Source organism: Monodon monoceros, unplaced genomic scaffold, assembly GCF_005190385.1.
Source record: "Monodon monoceros isolate NGI ecotype Baffin Bay Population unplaced genomic scaffold, NGI_Narwhal_1 Super_Scaffold_3, whole genome shotgun sequence".
Classification (NCBI taxonomy): Eukaryota; Metazoa; Chordata; class Mammalia; order Artiodactyla; family Monodontidae; genus Monodon; species Monodon monoceros.
Window position 1 is genome coordinate 50912657 of NW_021703780.1, and position 18896 is coordinate 50931552.

Genomic DNA, 18896 nt, shown 5'->3' on the forward strand with positions numbered 1-18896 from the left:
GTTCCCATTCTGGCTGATGCCCCCCTCTGAGCACAGGTGTGGGCTCTTTGCCCTGTGAATGGGAATATGGGAGCCTGGTCCCTTCTTTCTACTCTCTCTCACGGGTACAAAAGCAGAACCCTGGGTCGTGGGACTTCCCTAGTGGTCAAGTGGTTAAGACTCCGAGCTCCCAATGCAGGGGGCCTGGGTTCGATCCCTGGTTGGGGAACTAGATCCCGCATGCTGGAACTAAAAGATCCCGCATGCTGGAACTAAAAGATCCCGCATGCTGGAACTAAAAGATACCGCACGCAGCAATGAAGATCCCGCATGCTGCAACTAAGACCCGGCACAGCCAAATAAATAAATAAATGTTAAAAAAAAAAAAAAGAACCCTGGGTCGTGTGGGACCCAGGGGAGCCAGTGTCCCTGCCTTCCCTGCATTCTCTCCCCCAGCGGGCGTGTGATGGCATCCCCGGGCTTCTTGTCTCCTTTGTAGAACATCGTGGCCGTGGGAGCCGGGTTCTGCGACGGCCTCCGCTGTGGCGACAACACCAAAGCCGCTGTCATCCGCCTGGGGCTCATGGAAATGATTGCCTTTGCCAGGATCTTCTGCAAGGGCCAGGTGTCCACGGCCACCTTCCTGGAGAGCTGTGGCGTGGCTGATCTGATCACCACCTGCTATGGGGGCCGGAACCGCAGGGTGGCCGAGGCCTTTGCCAGGACCGGAAAGGTAACCCCCGGTGTGGGATCCCAGTCTGGGGAGAGCCACTGACCTGTGGGTGGAGGCTGTGTGTGCTGGGCTTGTCCTGCTAACCCCCATCTGCCTTTGCTTAAAAGCGCTTCATTCCTATACCCTCTGCCTTGTATGTCGTTATCTTTTCTTGGCTTGCAGCTCTCCTCCCCCACTCTGCTCTTAAAATAAGTGATGCTCTAGATTTTACAGATTGTTTTCATCCTTTGTTTTTAAGACCATCGAAGAATTGGAGAAGGAGATGCTGAATGGGCAGAAGCTGCAAGGACCTCAGACTTCGGCCGAGGTGTACCGCATACTCAAACAGAAGGGGCTGCTCGACAAGTAAGTGTCCCATTGTCCATGAGGCCAGGGGAGCGGCCATCATCCCCCCGCCTTGCTCACGACCCCCAGCCTGGTCAGCACATGAGCACAGGCACTTGATGAGTGTGTGCAGAAAGTTACTGCATTAGTTCCGTCCTTTGTGTGATGTGAGGGTCTATGGCAGGAAGCATCTGCCTACCCTGAAAATGAGCATTTACACAAAACACGAAACGAGGGAGGAAGGCTCAGCGCTGTAGGGCATAGTACAAAATAGGAAGTTTGAGATTCTGGCTTGTCCTGCAGGGTGTTTGGTAAGAGCTACATGACATACATTTTAAATTTTAAAAAAAGATTACTTTGTCCTTTTAATAAAAAGATACAGCCTTGTTAATGAAATGTCAAACAATTCAGAAAAGAAGGAAGGACAAGTTCCCCCCAGGACTCCAGCACTAGAGATGCCCTGTTTAAGGGGTGATGGGCAGCCTTGTACTCTCCCCACCCATCCTCTGCTACGTGTCCAGGCGGGTCACGTGTTAGAGGTGGCTTGGATCAGCTTGCTCTGCTGCGGGATGGAGGGAGGAAGCCCGGTAGTCCCGCAGAAGCTGCCCAGCGTCTGAGGCTGCCCCAGCCCTTCCTCTTGTTGATTTGCTAAGCCTGTCTTTGTAATCACGATGCTACCACACCACCCAGTAAATGCTTGTGTGGCACATCCTGGGCGTCCTTAATGCTCCTGTAATAGTCTGGAGAGGTGGGTGCCTGGGAGAGTGGGGAGCTGGTCCCCAGCGTGCACTTCTCTGCACCGGGAGGTGGGTCACGGGTCTGCCATCAGCTCCCTTACCCTCTACAGGTCAGTCTAGATGCTGCTGGTTCCAAGCACCTGCATCTTAACCCCACCGCCTGCATCCACCTCTCCCCCTTGTTCAGCCGTCCAGTTCCCTATTGGAAGTTAGAAATGAGGGGCAACAGAGCATTTGTCTTCCTTCCTTAATTTGCATTTGATTTTTTTGAAACGGCTTTCAATGCCAGCCGGGCAGAGGGGGGAGTCATAAACAAGCCTCGGAGGAGGAGAACTACCTTTTAATCATGATTAAAAGGAAAATACCCATGACATGCATGGTTTTCCTTACCTATTTAACAGCAGACACTGATGGGTTTGTGTGTGATTGGGGCTACTTTAATGACCGTTAAGTCTTTATCAGGAATTTTTGTTTTAAGTCTTTAAAAAAATACCTGGGTGTTTGATGATGGTGAGTCTCTCCCAATCACAGTTTTAAAGTGGCATCTGTGTGCAACCAAGGTAGAGTCCTAGGATCCCACAGTAGTATACAGATAGGATAGGGTCCTGTCCTTTGATAGGATTCTATGAGTTGACACACTGGCCGGTGTGAGCCTGTGTGTGTTGTCTAACTACTGGAGGATACAGGCTGGAACAGGTGTTCTGGGATCAGCACCTGCCTGTTTAAAAGCAAGTGTAACCAAGCAGGAGAAACCTGCCTCTCCACAGTAATGTCCCATTTTCTTCTGATTAGAAATCGACCCAGCCATCCCTGTGCTTAGTGAGGTCGCTGCTGGATTGAGGGGCACCTGCCCTTCTCCCAGGCCTAGTGTCGAGTCCCATGGGTCCATCCCCCACTGCGCCTGCCCCCAGTGGCACAAGTAGAGCCAAGTCCTGCTATTCTCCCTTTGCACCACCGCTTACCTGGATTTCTTTCTTTTCCATTCCAGCCATCACCATGCTGGTCTTCGTCCATTTCCTTCTCCCTTGCCTGCTATAGAAAGAGCGCTGAGCAGAAGGACAGTGGCCTTGTGTCTCATTAGCTGTGTGGTCTTGGGCAGGTCATGTTTTTAGCTGCTCTGTGCCGTTTATCCACAAAGCAAAGGGGTAGACCAGATGACTGCTGTGGTCACCTCTAACTCAGAGGCCTCCTGCTCTTAGAGAAGGAGGTCCACAGGCCTTAGGTTGGCATCTCAGTTGAGTACCAACTTTGTTTCTAACAGCATGTCCTGTGACCCCTGCTTTAGTGGAAGCGGACCTCCCTTGGCCCCAACCGCCTCCTTCTCAGACTCCTGTGTGCATCTGTCCTGCGGTTTGGCCTGCCTGGACACCCCCTTATGAGCATCTCAGCCATCATCGCCCGCAAGGCAAGCCAGGTCTGTCCTCAGAGAACCTCTTTCATATCCTCCAGATACAAATCATTTTCCCTGCTTTGAACTTACTGTTTAGAGCAGCAGTCGGCAAACTTTCTCTGCAAAGAATCACATAACAAAGATTTCATCTTTGTAGACCACATACAGGACTCTGCCCTACAGTCTTTGTTTCTGTTCATAGTTCTTTAAAAAGGTAAAAATGATTCTTAGCCTACAGGCGGCACAAAAACAAGTCACAGGCCAGACTTGCTTCTCAGGCCATGGTTTGCCAACCCCTGGTTTAGACACTATTGCTGCTAATGTGCTATGGGCTTAAAAAATTAAAGTCACACAAAAGAAAAAAAAAATTAAAGTCATACAAAAAGGCACACAGGGGCTTCCCTGGTGGCGCAGCAGTTGGGAGTCCGCCTGCCAATGCAGGGGACATGGGTTCGTGCCCCGGTCTGGGAAGATCCCACATGCTGCGGAGCGGCTGGGCCCGTGAGCCATGGCCGCTGAGCCTGCGCGTCCAGAGCCTGTGCTCCGCAGTGGGAGAGGCCACAACAGTGAGAGGCCCGCGTACAGAAAAAAAAAAAAGAAAAGAAATGAAAAAGGCACAGAGGTTAAAGTGGGTCCTGATCCCTACGCCAGATGGAGGTGGATTTCTCAGGGTTCAGTGAACTTTCCACATGGCCCTTTTGTTTGTGTGATGGGTAACGAACTCCACAGTCTGCTTTGTCCCTTTTCATCACTTCAGAATTTTTTTTTCTTTTTTTTTTTTTTGGCCGTGCCATGCAGCATGTGGGATCTTAGTTCCCCAACCTGGGATTGAACCTGTGCCCCCTACATTGGAAGTGTGGAGTCTTAACCACTGGACCGCCAGGGAAGTCCCCTAGGATATATATATATTTTTTTATATATGTAAATATATATATAAAAAAGGGGGGAGGAGAGAAGGGGGGAAAGAGGGGAGAAGGGGAGGGAGGAGGGGGAGGAGGCAGCGTGGGGAGAGCTGGCGCCCTGTGGAGCTGTCACTCATAAAGCAGAACTGGCAGGCTTAGCCTCATTTCCTTACTCCTCATGACCAAAGCATGAAGCTGACAGTAAACAGTGTGGGCTAAATCAGGCCTCCTCTCCTCTTGAGTCTTTTTGTTTGTTTGTTTGTTTTTTGCAGTACGCGGGCCTGTCACTGTTGTGGCCTCTCCCGTTGTGGAGCACAGGCTCCGGATGCGCAGGCTCAGCGGCCATGGCTCACGGGCCCAGCCGCTCCACGGCATGTGGGATCTTCCCTCACCAGGGCACAAACCCGTGTCCCCTGCATCGGCAGGCGGACTCTCAACCACTGCGCCACCAGGGAAGCCCCCCTAGGATATACTTTGAAAATCATTCCACATCTGCACCTAGAAGTCTCATTTAATGGCTGCAGAACATTCCATGGTGTGGGAGAACCTCAGTTTGTTTATTAACCAACCTTCTCTTGATAGACATTAAGACATTAATAGACATTGTTGGGGTTTTTCTGTTGTTGTGAAATTTGCTTTATTTAACATCCTTGTGCCTGTGTCTTTATGACCATGTGTGAGTATCAGGTGTTTGTATTAGTCTGCTTGCGCTGCCACAGCAAAATGCCACAGACAGAGTGGCTCACACAACAGAAATTTGTTTCTCACAGTTATAGAGGACAGAAATCGAAGGTGTCAGCAGGGTTGACCTCTCTGAAGCCTCTTCTTCCCGCGTCTTCTCATGGTCCCCCCTCTGTGTACGTCTGAGTCCTAGTCTCCTTTTCTTATGAGGACTGCAGCCGTATTGGTTTAGGGCCCATCTTTTTTTTTTTGGCCACACCATCCGGCGTGTGGTATCTTAGTTCCCTGACCAGGGATCGAACCCGAGCCTCCTGCATTGGAAGGCAGAGTCTTAATCTCTGGACTGCTGGGAAAGTCCCACGGTCCATCTTAATGAACCCTTTTCACTTAATTACCTCCTTCAGTGCCCTGTCTCCAAATATAGTCATTCTGAGGGGCTGGGGCATTGGGTGAGTTTGGGGGAGGGGTACAATCAGCCCATAACAGTGTTGTAAGCTCCTTGAGGCCTGGGGCCTCACTTATAATACTGCACATCCCTGCTCATGATTGAGGCCTGACACATCTAAGCCCTCAGTATCCATTAGTAGGATAGCTGATTTATTTGGTTTACACCCATTTTTTAATAAAATATTATCTTTTGTCTTCCTTTCACTTTTTGAAAAAAATATTTATTTTTTGGGAAGTATTGTTGCTGTGCAATATTATATGCTACAGGTGTACAATATAGTGAATCACAATTTTTAAAGGTTATACTCCATTTAGTTATTATAAAATATTGGCTATATTCCTCATGTTACAAAATATATGCATGTAGCTTATTTTATACATAATAGTTTGTACCTCCTGTTCTCCCACTCCTGTATTGCCCCTCCCCGCTTCCCTCTCATCCTTGCTGGTAACCACTAGTTTGTTCTCTATATCTGTGGGTCTGCTTCTTTCTTTGTTATATTCACTTGTTTGTTGTATTTTTTAGATTCCACATATAAGTGATATGGTACAGTATTTGTCTTTCTCTGACTTATTTCACTTAGCGTAATACCCTCCAAGTCCATTTGCTGCAAATGGCCACATTTTGTTCTTTTTTATGGTTGAGTAGTAGTCCATTGTTTAATATATACCACATCTTCTTTATCCATTCATCTGTTGATGACCATTTAGGTTGCTTCCATATCTTGGCAATTGTAAATAATGCTGCTATGAATATTGGGGTGCATGTATCTTTTCAAATTAGTGCTTTTGTTTTTTTTAGATATGTGCCCAGTAGTGGGATTGCTGGGTCGTATGGTAGTTCTATTTTTAGTGTTTTGAGAAACCTCCATACTGTTTTCCACAGTGGCTCTACCAATTTACATTCCCACCAGTAGGACTGTAAATTTTTTCCACATCCTGGCCAACATTTGTTATTCGTGTTCCTTTTGATGATAGCCATTCTGACAGGTGTGAAGTGATATCTCATGGTGGTTTTGATTTGCATTTCCCTGATAATTGAGCATCTTTTCATGTGCCTGTTGGCCATCTGCAACTCCTCTTTGGAAAAATGTATATTCACTTCTTCTGCTCATTTTTTAATTGGGTTGTTTGTTTTCTTGTTGTTGAGTTGTATGAGCTGTTTATACATGTTGGATATTAACCCGTTATTGGTCATACCATTTGCAAATATCTTCTCCCATCCACTAGGTTGTCTTTTCATTCTGTTTATGGTTTCCTTGTCCTCCTTTCACTTCTAACCTTCTTTAGAGAGTTCCCCAAAATGATCTAATTGGCTTCGTAGCATTTTAAAATTTAGAAAATAGCATTGAGACGGGCATTATAACCTAGTGGTTGAGTGTTGCCTACAAAGTCAGAAACTGTGCCTCAGTTTCCTCATCTATAGAGTGGAGATAATATTATCTACCTCATAGGGCAGTTGTGAGGGTTAAATAAATTACTTATTGATAGAAATCCCTCCTCTCCCTACCTCTGTATCACTTGTTAACATCTCATCTACAGAACACATTTTGGAAATGGCTGGTCATGAAAATTGCTCTTGGCTTCAAGAGCAACGCCCAGTTAAAATGCCTTGAACAGTAGGGTTATTTTTCCCACGTAACAAAGAATCTGGAGGTGGACATTATTAGTGTTGGCTCACTGCCTCTGGATTAGAAGCTTAATGATCTTGTTAACCTTCCCTCAAAGCTTCAAGATGGCTCCAGCAGCTCCAAGCATCACATACACAACTGCACTCAGGGGCAGGGAGCAAGGGCAGTCTGGGTAGCAGATTTTTCCTCCAGTGCCTCTCAAGGAGAGAAAGATCTTCCCCAGAAACTCTCCCAGATGTATTGTGTCTTGCTGGCTAGAAATTACTGGGCCAATTCTAGGTGAAAGAAAGGCTGCGAAAGTGAGCCTTAGGCTATTTCCAATCTCAATAAGGAGAGAAAGGGGTTGGGAATGGTTTCGGGTGGCCACTTAACCACCTGCCACCCTGCTTGAGGGACATAAAGTTGTTCTCATCTTAGGAAGAGGAAAACTCAGCCATGGAAGGGGTTGAAATCTCCAGGCTCTAACTCCCATTCGCAAGAATTCATTCAGCAAATACTCACTGAGCACCTGCCCCTTGCCTGCACTGGGCCAGGCTGTGCTGATGTGGAGGTGAACAAACTAGGCTTGGGCCCTGTCCTCTCGAACAGTCTGGGACCCAGTGGCCACCCTGTGGCTGCATTTATAAGCTGTTTATTTGTTGCACGTCCGCCATATGTCAAGTGTCGTACTGTCCACCTTACACATAAGTCAGTTACTTCAATAGTCTTGAGTGTCCAGCCCCATTTTGCAGATGAGCAACAGGGTCAGAGGGTTTGTGAAACTTGCCCAAAGTTAATAGGCTGTGGAGTCAGATTTGATTCTCTACCTGACTCCACAAAACCCCCAGAACATTCTGAACCTTAAAAAACCCACAGTGGGGCTTCCCTGGTGGTGCAGTGGTTGAGAGTCCGCCTGCCGATGCAGGGGACACGGGTTGGTGCCCCGGTCCGGGAAGATCCCACATGCCGCGGAGCGGCTGGGCCCGTGAGCCATGGCCGCTGAGCCTGCGCGTCCGGAGCCTGTGCTCCGCAACGGGAGAGGCCACAACAGTGAGAGGCCTGCGTACCACAAAAAAAAAAAAAAAAAAAACCCCACAGTGACAGACTGTCATAAAGACGTATGACTGATCGGCACTGTTTGCTGTTCTGACATTACATCGTCCTTATAGGATGCTTAACTGGATAATTTTCAGAATGGCTTTTAAGATTCCTGTGATTCCTTCAAGCTCACTTTAGGCTGTGTGTGTATGTGTGTGTGTTTAAAAGCCTGATTGAAATTATAAAGTTATTTCCTTAGTGATTCTTGCCATTAAAAAATAATAAGAACTTGCTGAGCCAGCAGTACCCTGGCATAATGTTATCTTTTCTTACAGTGGATTATTAGCTCACTCCTTCGTGCCCTCATCCATTTCAAACTTTCATTTATACCTGTGTTCACATCTTGGAAGAAAAGGCAGAATAAACCCCACTTCCAACATGAGATCAGCACTTCGCTAATTGTGGGTCCCCACGTTGATTCTTTTGAGAATGTTCCAGGCCTGCATTATTTATGGTGCTGTGTGGGCTGCCTCATCTTCATTCTTGGATGATTCTTCTTGGAGAAGCAAGAGCAGTACCTCCCTGCGATTTAAAATTTATTCTCCAACCTTTTAAAATAGTGACAAAAACTTGGATTCATTCTAGATTTGGCCAAGAGCCTGAGCCACAACTCTTGATGTCATTGACCACAGATCACCCCATAAAGACTACCCTGGGATGTGAGTGTAGACGGCGCACTCCAAACAGCGAGGCAGGGGATGGTTTAGGTTGTACCAAGTTCTTACAGCCACCGTGCAGAGGCTCTCTGCAGACCAAATAATGGAGGGATGTGAAGGCGGTCGCTTTATTTTCCAATACTAGCATATGCTAGTCTGTAGTCCGTTAGGCAGGAGAGAAAGACTAGTTGGTTCTGTGAGGTAGGCCAGATGGCTTAACTTGTCTTTTCCTGTCCCCTCGACCAGGTTTCCGTTGTTCACTGCGGTGTACCAGATCTGCTACGAAGGCAGGCCCGTTCAAGAGATGTTGTCTTGTCTCCAGAGCCATCCAGAGCATATATAAAGTGAATCTTTAAACCTGTCAGGGAAAGGCCTGCCTTTCCAATCAGTCATTTGGATTCAGATGGAAACCGGGACTTGGCAACAAGACGTTTGCTTGACCGTAATCCCATCATGGATGTGTATGAATTTTTACAGGTTCATTTTTGAATTGCGAGATGAAGTTCATTGGCTAAGATGTTACTGGGCAACATCTAGACGCACATATATGAACGTGTGAGTGTGTGTTCCTTTTTCATTCTGTGGATATTTCTATGAACCAAAATTAAAGGCCCTTTTTAAAAATCACTGTTGAAATTTTCCCACTGTGGTAGCTTATCAGATTGGAACTATCACAGCGAAAAGTTTTGGATCTAATTCCTATGTATTCCCGTGAAGGAATTTTTTTTTTCTCATTCTCTTGAGGTTAAAATTTAACCAATATTAACATGGTAAAGTGGACGAGTGAGTGAGTTCAAAGATCAACATACTGTAACTTTTAAACACTATCTCAAAGCCAACATAATTAACTGCTTCGATTGTGGGTTGATCTTTTTTTTTTAACAATTACTTATTTTTAATTAGGTAATCCACTCATCTATTTTCCTCTCACTGCAGTTTTCTGCATTTTTAGCCTCTTTTCTCTTCATTAGCTACCAGAATGTGCTTTCATAAAGGCTCAGCAGTGGCAGAAGACAGAAAACTCATCTGGGATTTTTCTGCTGTGACTGACACATTCTTCTGATTAATGACACTTGTATGATGCTTTTTGTCAGGTCGTACTTTTGTGCAAATATTTCCTTTAAGCCTCACAGATCCCCTGAAAGGGGGCTGCTGTTATTCCTCTTTTAAGGTGCAGTCACTGTGCCTTGTCGCCCAGTGAGTAGGGGCACAGACAGAGGCTCTCAGGCTTGAGAGCTGGTTTGAACTCACGCTAATTGGTTGTAGCAAATGCCATTTGCAGCCTTTCTTGAGGCCGTCGGCGGGCTTCCTGCAGCTGAGGCTTGCGTGCGTCCTTGTCTAGAAGGATATCACTCAGTGTGGACCTCACTCCAGCAGCTTCACTTGGAGTCTCTTAGAAATGCAGGTTCCCGGGTCCCACCCCAGACCTCTGAAGTGGGGATATTGTGTCTCTGCTTTGACATGCCTTCCATGTGTTTCAGTGCTCACTACTGTTTGAGAACCACTACTGTAGAAAATTTATTTTAGATTGGCATTTCTCAAATCATGTTCCATAGGAAACGAGTGTCCCGGGATCCAGTGGTGGTTCCAGTGTTCCCTGGCAAGGTCCAGTGAGTTTGGGAAAAGCTGCATCTGTACACCCCTCCTGAAGGGGTAGAATGTGTGTTAGTGGAACCTGTTTATTTAGCCCAGCAAGTCCCAGACAGATTGTGGAGATTTTTTTTTTTTTTTTTTGGCAAGGAAATTTGCCAAAGTTTCCAGGCTGAGGTGACCTTAGGACAGCTCAAGTATACCCTTCACTCTGCAAAAAATGAGGATGAATGACTACCTGTGGTGTTGTTCATTCTGAACCTTTACAGTTCAGGTCTGCCATGGATCTTTGACGCAGCTTTAAGGTGACACTATGAGGTACAGCCAAGTGGATGTCAACCTCGCTGAAACGCACATTGTGTGGACTAAGTGCTTTTAATTCTAGATTAGAATGAGAATTACTGTATCTTCGTAAATGTGATTGGTTTCAGGATAACATTGCAGTTACCTTACATAGTACTTGATAAGTGTTTAAGGGAATGTTATGAATGTCTTACATATTCATGGATTTTCAGTCACTTTGAGATTTTGACCTTTTTGTTTTGTTTTGTTTTTTTTGCGGTACGTGGGCCTCTCACCGCTGCGGCCTCTCCCGCCGCGGAGCACAGGCTCCGGATGCGCAGGCCCAGCAGCCATGGCTCACGGGCCCAGCCGCTCCGCGGCACGTGGGATCCTCCCAGACCAGGGCACGTACCCACGTCCCCCGCATCGGCAGGCGGACCCTCAACCACTGCACCACCAGGGAAGCCCGAGATTTTGACCTTTTTTATTTTCCAGCTTGGGACTTTTTCCCTTCTATACCCAAAATGATTATAGAACGGGTTTTGTGGGAATTTTAAAAACTCCTCTACACAGAAGTATATGAAAGCACACAAAATGCTACAAGTTTCATTGATTTTAGGGCCACTGTTAAGTCAATCCATTTTTGCTTGTCTCATAATTAATCTTTTGAAGTTTGTACATAGGTAACAAAGTGTTGCTTTTTAAGATACATAAAGGGCTGTAAGCTAATTGTGGTGTCTGTCAAGTAGGATCGTCAGATGTGAGGAATTCGGATTTTGTCTTTTGTATATTCTCACCTGCATTCAGCTTCCTACTCTGGGTTTTGTACTTGAGTGTTTTTTCTTTATAAATGCCCTCTTACCACTCTGAGGTCTTCTGACTGTACCTCTTGAACATAATTATAATATTCTGCACATATGGAAAAAGGTAAATTTTATATAAGTTTGTGCTTTGCTAACTGTAGATATTTATTACTCTACGAGTTATCTATTTTTATAACCACCTGTGGTCCATCATTTATTTTAATTCACCTTTCTTACTAATTATGGTAATAGGGGAGGGAGACATCTAGAAGAGAAGCTTAATTTATACTGTTTCAGCCAAATCTGTGAATGTAAAAACTACACTGTTGCCTTGTATAATCCAACCTACTATAATGTGGAACAAATACCTGTCTTGAAACCCATCCTGGCAGGTGGAATTGAGCTAAACTCCTTCTGGTTTTTCATTTAACTCTTAGCTATAACATTGGCCCCATGGTATCGGCCCAGGGAGTAGTGAGGTGCCACTGTACAAAGGAATCTTCAGTTTTTCCACTAGCTCTAATCTGAGCCTTTTACCTACACATGTACTATGTTTGTTTACAGACTGTAGGTGGATATAATTTAAAAGCTTGATTTAATAAACATTTAATCCCCCAAACCTGTGCTACTGATCCTGTTTTTTAAAATCAGCTTATTTAATAGTTTTATTTAAGAAGCTCTTTCTTTTTCTCCCTGAATTGTGTTGCACTGACAACAATAAAAAGGCAAATTTTAAAAGAAAGGCTTTATCTCTAATGCACTCCTCAAACACATCTGCTTCCATTTGTCTGTGTTCCTTTCTATTGCTTGCTGATCTTTTTATATAATTGTAAGTGTAGGATGGAGGCCTTCCAGTTGCAGCCATCCAGTGGACTGTGAGGGAAATCCCCAGGAGCCTGAAACAAATGGGGGCTGATGGCCAGAGCAGTAAGGCTTTGAGGTGGCTCTATGGCTTCAGGGGAGGGTGTGGGAGTGCTCTCCATTATCACCTAGGGGTTTGGGCTGTAAAACTTATGCTAGAACCTCCAAGGGCTACACTGTTGGGAAGAAAATGGGCTAAGAAAACACATGTATGGGAAGAAGCAAGAAAGTTGGACTCCGGGTAGAGAAAAAGGTCTCTGCTGAAAGCCTGTGATCATGCCAGCACCACAAACAGGCTTTGGGTTTGAATTTTTATATCCAGGAACCACAAGCCAAAGTTAGCATAAGCGTCGGAACTTGGGCCAGTAATGCCGGTAGGTAACTGACGGAAGCAAAAACAAAAACACCTGCAGAAATCACTCTGGATCCAGGCTGCACAGGCTTCCCATAAGTATGCACTTCCTACAAATATTCCCACTGAATATGCACTTTTAAAATTATAAAATAATTGCAAAATAGTTCATCGTGAGTGAAAGTCAACAGCTTTTTGAAAACAGAAGAATTAGCTGCCCAGATATTTAATTGAGCAAAATGAGAGATACTTTGAGGGGTAATTTTAAAAATAGAGACATAAAAGGAGGATTAAAGTATTAAGGTCAAATTACTGTTGGGGGTGGAGGAACAACCAAAGAGACTTGAAAACAAACCTATTAGAACATCTTGATATGAATATAATTTACATTATGTCTTTGGACAGATTAAAGAGTAGATTTGACAGAGCTGTAGAGGGAATTACCAAACTGGAAAATAGGTATGGAGATATTAACAGAAAGTAGCAGAGAAAATGAGAATTTAAGAAGTAAGTAGAGGATAGGATAAGATTCAACATACATCTGAGAGAAGTTCCAGAAGAAAGAAGAGGGAGAGGCAATTTTTGAAAAAAATAAAGTCTGAAATTTGTCCAGAATTTATTGTATGTGACCAGTTTTGTTATTCTCCCAAATATATTTCCAGTAAAATTTTACCACATAATCTTTATAACTTTTTATGACTACTTGTAAACTTAAGTTGATGGTGAACCTTTTCTTTATTTTGAGGAAATAAGTTGTATGAGAAAGCTATAAGCATAATCTACTACTTTACTGAAGGTGTGATTGATTTGAGTACTGAAGCGAGCTGCGTCCCCTTTGGTTTGGATGAGTACTGAAGCAAGCTGCACCCCCTTTCGTTTGGGTGGGAGGTGTAGCACTGTGGCAAGGCTTGGGTTCGAGATCATGCTTCATTGTCTTAGTATACATTTGGTCAAGGCAGCCAAGTCCTCTTTGAAGTGCATTTTCCTCTCATTGTTTAAGTGGGAATAATATCCGTGCAGTCTAGCTCAAAGGATTATTGTGAAGGTCACTGAAAAGCAGGAAATCTTTTTTTTTTTTTTACATCTTTATTGGAGTATAATTGCTTTACAATTGTGTGTTAGTTTCTGCTTTATAACAGTGAATCAGTTATATACATATGTTCCCATATTTCTTCCCTCTTGCGTCTCCCTCCCTCCCACCCTCCCTATCCCACCCCAGGAAATCTTAACATATTAAAGGAGAAACATATATAGCTGCTTATGGCAGAGACAAGGATATATATTAACTAAATTATAAAATTTTTTCTGAGATGCACAAACTACATTTCCCAGCCTCCCCTGCAGTTAGGTGATTGAATTCTGTCCAATGACATAGGGAAGAAAAACATGCCACTTCCTAGGGTTACGATTCTGTTTGTCTTTACTCTTTTCCTGCGTGCTGACTAGATATCAATTTCCAGGATGACCTGGAAGCCGTATGTTGGCTCTTAAAGCCTGGATTCCTACATGACTGTGTGGAGAAAGTCCCCCCACCCTCGGTCCACGTTGGACTGTGATAGTTACAAAAATCATCATTATGCCACTGAGACTTAAGTGTTATTTATTACAGCAGCTGGCATAACTTAACCCTAAGATGTTGCTAAAAAGACATTTGAGGAGTTAAGACGAGATGGAACTTACAGAAATATCAAGAGATTTCAGAGAATTTATACATTGGTCCCTATAGCATCCTAGTATCTTTTGGCATCGCTTGTTTGGACACAGGAGGCTGTATTGGAATGTGGGTGGGTACACTGTGGTTATGTCTGTTCCTCTCCTCCCAGGACTAACTAGCTAAGTCCAGACTTTGTATATGTAATTGTCCCTTCTCCAGAATTAATGCCGTCAAGGTCCAGGATTTATAACGTGTGCATATATATTTTTTTTGGGGGGGGGGTCATGCCACGTGGCTTGGTGGGATCTTAGTTCCCGACCAGGGATTGAACCCAGGCCCTGGCAGTGAAAGTTCCGAGTCCTAACCACTGGAGTGCCAGGGACCTCCCTAACATGTGCTTCTTTAACACTGGAGTGTCCTTAAGTTGTCTTCCTCATTTCAAAAGCTTCTAATTAGCAATGTCATTAGATTTTCGATAAGCCTACATTCCCGCTGTCAACTCTAAACCTTGTCTAGGGCTTCCCAGGTGGAGAAGTGGTTAAGAATCTGCCTGCCAATGCAGGAGTCACGGGTCCGAGCCCTGGTCCGGGAAGATCCCACATGCCGTGGAGCAACTAAGCCCATGCACCACAACTACTGAGCCTGCGCTCTAGAGCCCGCAAGCCACAACTACTGAAGCCCACGTGCCTAGAGCTACAACTACTGAAGCCCACGTGCCTAGAGCTACAACTACTGAAGCCCACGTGCCTAGAGCCCGGGCTCCGCAACAAGAGAAGCCACGGCAATGAGAAGCCTACGTACTGCAACCAGTAGTAGCCCCTGCTCACTGCAACTAGGGAAAGCTCACACGCAGCAACGAAGACCCAGTGCAGGCAAAAATAAATAAATTTTTTAAAAAAAAAGCCAAAAGGAGTGACTCTTCAGCTCCGCTTCAAAAACTAAGGAATGAAACATCTCTGAATTTTACACATTGAGTAAAATTGAGCCATTGGAAAAGTACCTTCATCATTGAACTCGTAATTTGTCAAGTTGGTGTTATTCAACTTGTTGCAAATGGAAATGCAGTGCTTTTATGCTTTGATAGAAGTGTCATTTGTGATTCTTTTTTGTTATACCTCTTATTTAAAATAATCTTTGGGAAACAGTCACTTGATTCCAAAATAAAGCCCATTTGCCCACTGCCCAAGTAGCCACTGTTACTAGTTTCTAATGTGCTCTTCTAGAATTTCATTTTACATAAGCAAATATATACTTAATCCCTTTCCCATTTTCCTACACAAAATAGAGCTTACTATACACCTTGCTTTTTTTTTCAATTAACATTATACCTTGACCATCTTTTATATCAGTGGTTTGTTTTAAACAACTTTTTAAGAACTGTTTATTTTGAAATAATTATAGATTCACAGGAAGTTGCAAAGATAGTACAGAAAACTCTCAGGGCCACCCAGTTTCCCTGAATATATCAACACCTAGTTTTTAAAATTGTAAGTTAAAATAATAGTGGTAAAGCACTTTTAGCTTTACTACTCTGGTTCTTCATATATATGAATTTATTTAATCCTCAAAATTTATCATCCCATATACAGATGGGAAAGCTAAGGCACAAAGAGGCTAAAGAACTTACCTAACAGAGATAGTAATTGATAAAGCCAGGATTTGAACTCAAGCAGGTTGCCTTCAGAGTTTGGGTTCTTAAATTTTAGGTTATGTCACCTCCTTTGAGTAATGGCCGTTCATGGTGAAACAAAGTCAGACAGTGACTGGAAAGGTCAAAGGTGCAATCACTCAATTCTTCCTGAAAACTTGTATACATACACAGTGTTCATGCATGTATTAGATATTAAAACATAATACTGTTCTTCAAAAAATCTACAGACAGGACTGTGGCACAGTGGCTAAGAATCCGCCTGCCAATGCAGGGGACACGGGTTTGAGGCCTGGTCTGGGAAGACCCCACGTGACACAGAGCAGCTAAGCCCTTGCACCACAACTACTGAGCCTGCGCTATAGAGCCTGCAAGCCACAACTACTGAAGCCCGCGTGCCCAGAGCCCATGTTCTACAACAAGAGAAGCCACCGCAATGAGAAGCCTGAGCACGGCAACAGAGAGTAGCCCCCACTCGTCACAACTCGAGAAAGCCCACACACAGCAACAGAGACCCAATGTAGCCAAAAATAAATCTATTTAAAAAAAAAAACAGGAATGGATAAAGAAGCTGTGGTACATATATACAATGGAATATTACTCAGCCATAGAAAGGAACGGAACTGTGCCACTTGTAGAGACGTGGATGAACCTAGAGACTGTCATACAGAGGGAAGTAAGTCAGAGAAAAACCAATATCATATAATATCGCTTATATGTGGAATCTAGAAAAATGGTACAGATGAACTTATTTGCAAAGCAGAAATAGAGACACAGATGTAGAGAACAAACGTATGGATACCAAGGCAGGGAAGGGAGGGTGGGATGAATTGGGAGATTGGGATTGACATATATACACTACTATGTATAAAACAGGTAACTAATGAGGACCTACTGTATAGCACAGGGAACTCTACTCAGTGCTCTGTCATGACCTAAATGGGAAGGAAATCCAAAAAAGGGGATATGTGTATATGTATAGCTGATTCCCTTTGCTGTACAGCAGAAACTAACACAACATTGTAAAGCAACTATACTCCAATTAAAATTAATAAAAAATAAATAAAACAATACTGTTCTAACACTTTCTCTTATAGTCTTAATATTGGAAAATATGGACCTCCCACATCCTTTAAATATCTACATATGTTTAATTATATGACTCTTCCATAATTTATTACAGATGAATACTTAGATTGTTTTCTCTAATTATGGTAATTGCTTCAGTAAACATCCTTGCACATGTATCTCTGTTCACTTAGGTAAGTAAATCTAGAGGATAAAGTACTAGAAGTGGAATGGCTGGCACAAAGTTATGTGTTTTATATTTTAACAAACACTGCCAAATTAACCTTCAGAAGGATGGCTGCAATTTACGCTTCTGACCTCATTTTCTTTTCCTGATTACTTCTATAACCTCTACTAGGGATACCTTTATAACAGAGATCTAAATCAAACCAATAAATCCGAGAAATACACAATTTTATATTTATCAAGAATTCAGGGGAATTACCTGGCAGTCCGGTGGTTAGGACTCGGTGCTTCTATTGCCGGGGGCTCAGGTTCAATCCCTAGTCAGGAATTAAGATCCCGCAAGCTGCAAGGTGTGGCCAAAAAAGAAAAAAAAAAAAAAAAGAATTTAGAAGTCTCTCCTACCAGTTTTACCATAAAAAGTAAAATTTTGTTATTCAGAACTGCAATTTTGGGCTTCCCTGGTGGCACAGTGGTTGAGAATCTGCCTGCCAATGCAGGGGACACGGGTTCGAGCCCTGGTCTGGGAGGGTCCCACATGCCGCGGAGCAACTGGGCCGGTGAGCCACAACTACTGAGCCTGTGCGTCTGGAGCTTGTGCTCCGCAACAAGAGAGGCCGTGGCAGTGAGAGGGCCGCGCACCACGATGAAGAGTGGCCACCGCTCGCCGCAACTAGAGAAAGCCCTCGCACAGAAACAAAGACCCAACACAGCCAAAAATAAATAAATAAATAAATACCATTTGAAAAAAAAAACCCTACAATTTTGTTAAAAAAGCCGTCTTACTAACAGCTGTAAGAGTTGGTGGTGCTGAAGGTTTATATAGGCACAGAATATGTCATGTAAGTGAGCTGTTCACGAGGAATGTTGAAATAAGAAACGTTAATTTAAAATTTAAAACATCATAAATTCGCTGTTTAAGCAAAACCCCAGAAGGCTCTTTCTTGTATCAATAAAAAGCAAGCTGAAATGGGTTGAGATGATTGTCAGGAAATTCCCGCTTCCAGTGAACGATGACCCTCCTATCCACTAGAGGTCGCTCTTTGGAAATGACTTTGCCTCAGGCAGTCGGCAGCTTGCAAAAAGTAGCATCATTGTTCCTGTGGTTTTTTGGTCAAGTGGCGAGAAGGCCACGCATTTCTTATGAGCTGAGTGGAGCTTGTGCTGGGCAATTGTCCAGTATCTAGGTTTCGTTTTGACTTTGTAACCCAGAACCGTAAGTTTTGATGTTTTGCTTTGACTCTGTTCTGTATCCACTTAAACATCGGACTGGATTTTGTTGCTTCTGGATTTCTTTCCCTTCCTTGATTTTGGACTCCCACTCATGTCTGTCTTTGTTAAATGTCTGTCTTCTTCTCCCTCTCATTCTGACACTGACATTCTGGCAAAAGCAAAAATATCTGCTTCCTTTTTATTCTCAGGAAAGACTCCAGGAACATATTTGGGGAAATGCTTCTAAAGGATGGACCTTCCTTCCATGCTTTAAAGAAGTTTCAGCCAGGAGGGTGGTATGCAGTGAAGAAAAAAACCTCTTCGCATCTGAATCTTCTCCCTGGTTTGCCTATTCATTATCTTTGGAGATAGTGTGATTTCCATTTAGAGGCTATTTTATCAGGAAGTGAATGAAATTTAAGCTTCAAGACTCTTACTTGTACTTATCCCTTCTACACAGCCTTGTACCTAACTTTGTTTTCTTAAATTTTTTTTTTTTTTTTTTTTGCTGCACTGCGTGGCTTGTGGGATCTTAGTTCCCCAACCAGGAATCGAACCCAGGTCCTCGGCATCAAAAGCACAGAGTCCTGGGGCTTCCCTGGTGGCACAGTGGTTGAGAGTCCACCTGCCGATGCAGGGGACACGGGTTCGTGCCCCGGTCCGGGAGGATCCCGCGTACCGTGGAG

The 18896-nt window shown here is 44.0% G+C and overlaps 1 protein-coding gene across 3 annotated transcripts in view; it reads left to right on the forward strand.

The window, feature by feature from the left end:
- GPD1L (glycerol-3-phosphate dehydrogenase 1 like) overlaps nucleotides 1–11949 on the forward strand; it is a 57054-nt gene extending 45105 nt beyond the window's left edge. Inside the window, exons 6-9 of one of the 3 annotated variants that reach the window (XR_003796797.1) lie at nucleotides 479–712; nucleotides 951–1057; nucleotides 8804–9112; nucleotides 10114–11949. Coding sequence is in view for 2 of the 3 variants with exons in the window: in XM_029243930.1 (XP_029099763.1) it covers nucleotides 479–712; nucleotides 951–1057; nucleotides 8804–8900 (438 nt within the window). In the remaining variant the exon portion in view is untranslated. Of the gene's footprint in view, nucleotides 1–478; nucleotides 713–950; nucleotides 1058–3058; nucleotides 3188–8803; nucleotides 9176–10113 lie in introns of those variants that run through there. The other 2 variants (XM_029243931.1, XM_029243930.1) reach the window with 2 other exon arrangements.
- The last annotated feature ends 6947 nt before the right edge of the window (nucleotides 11950–18896 follow it).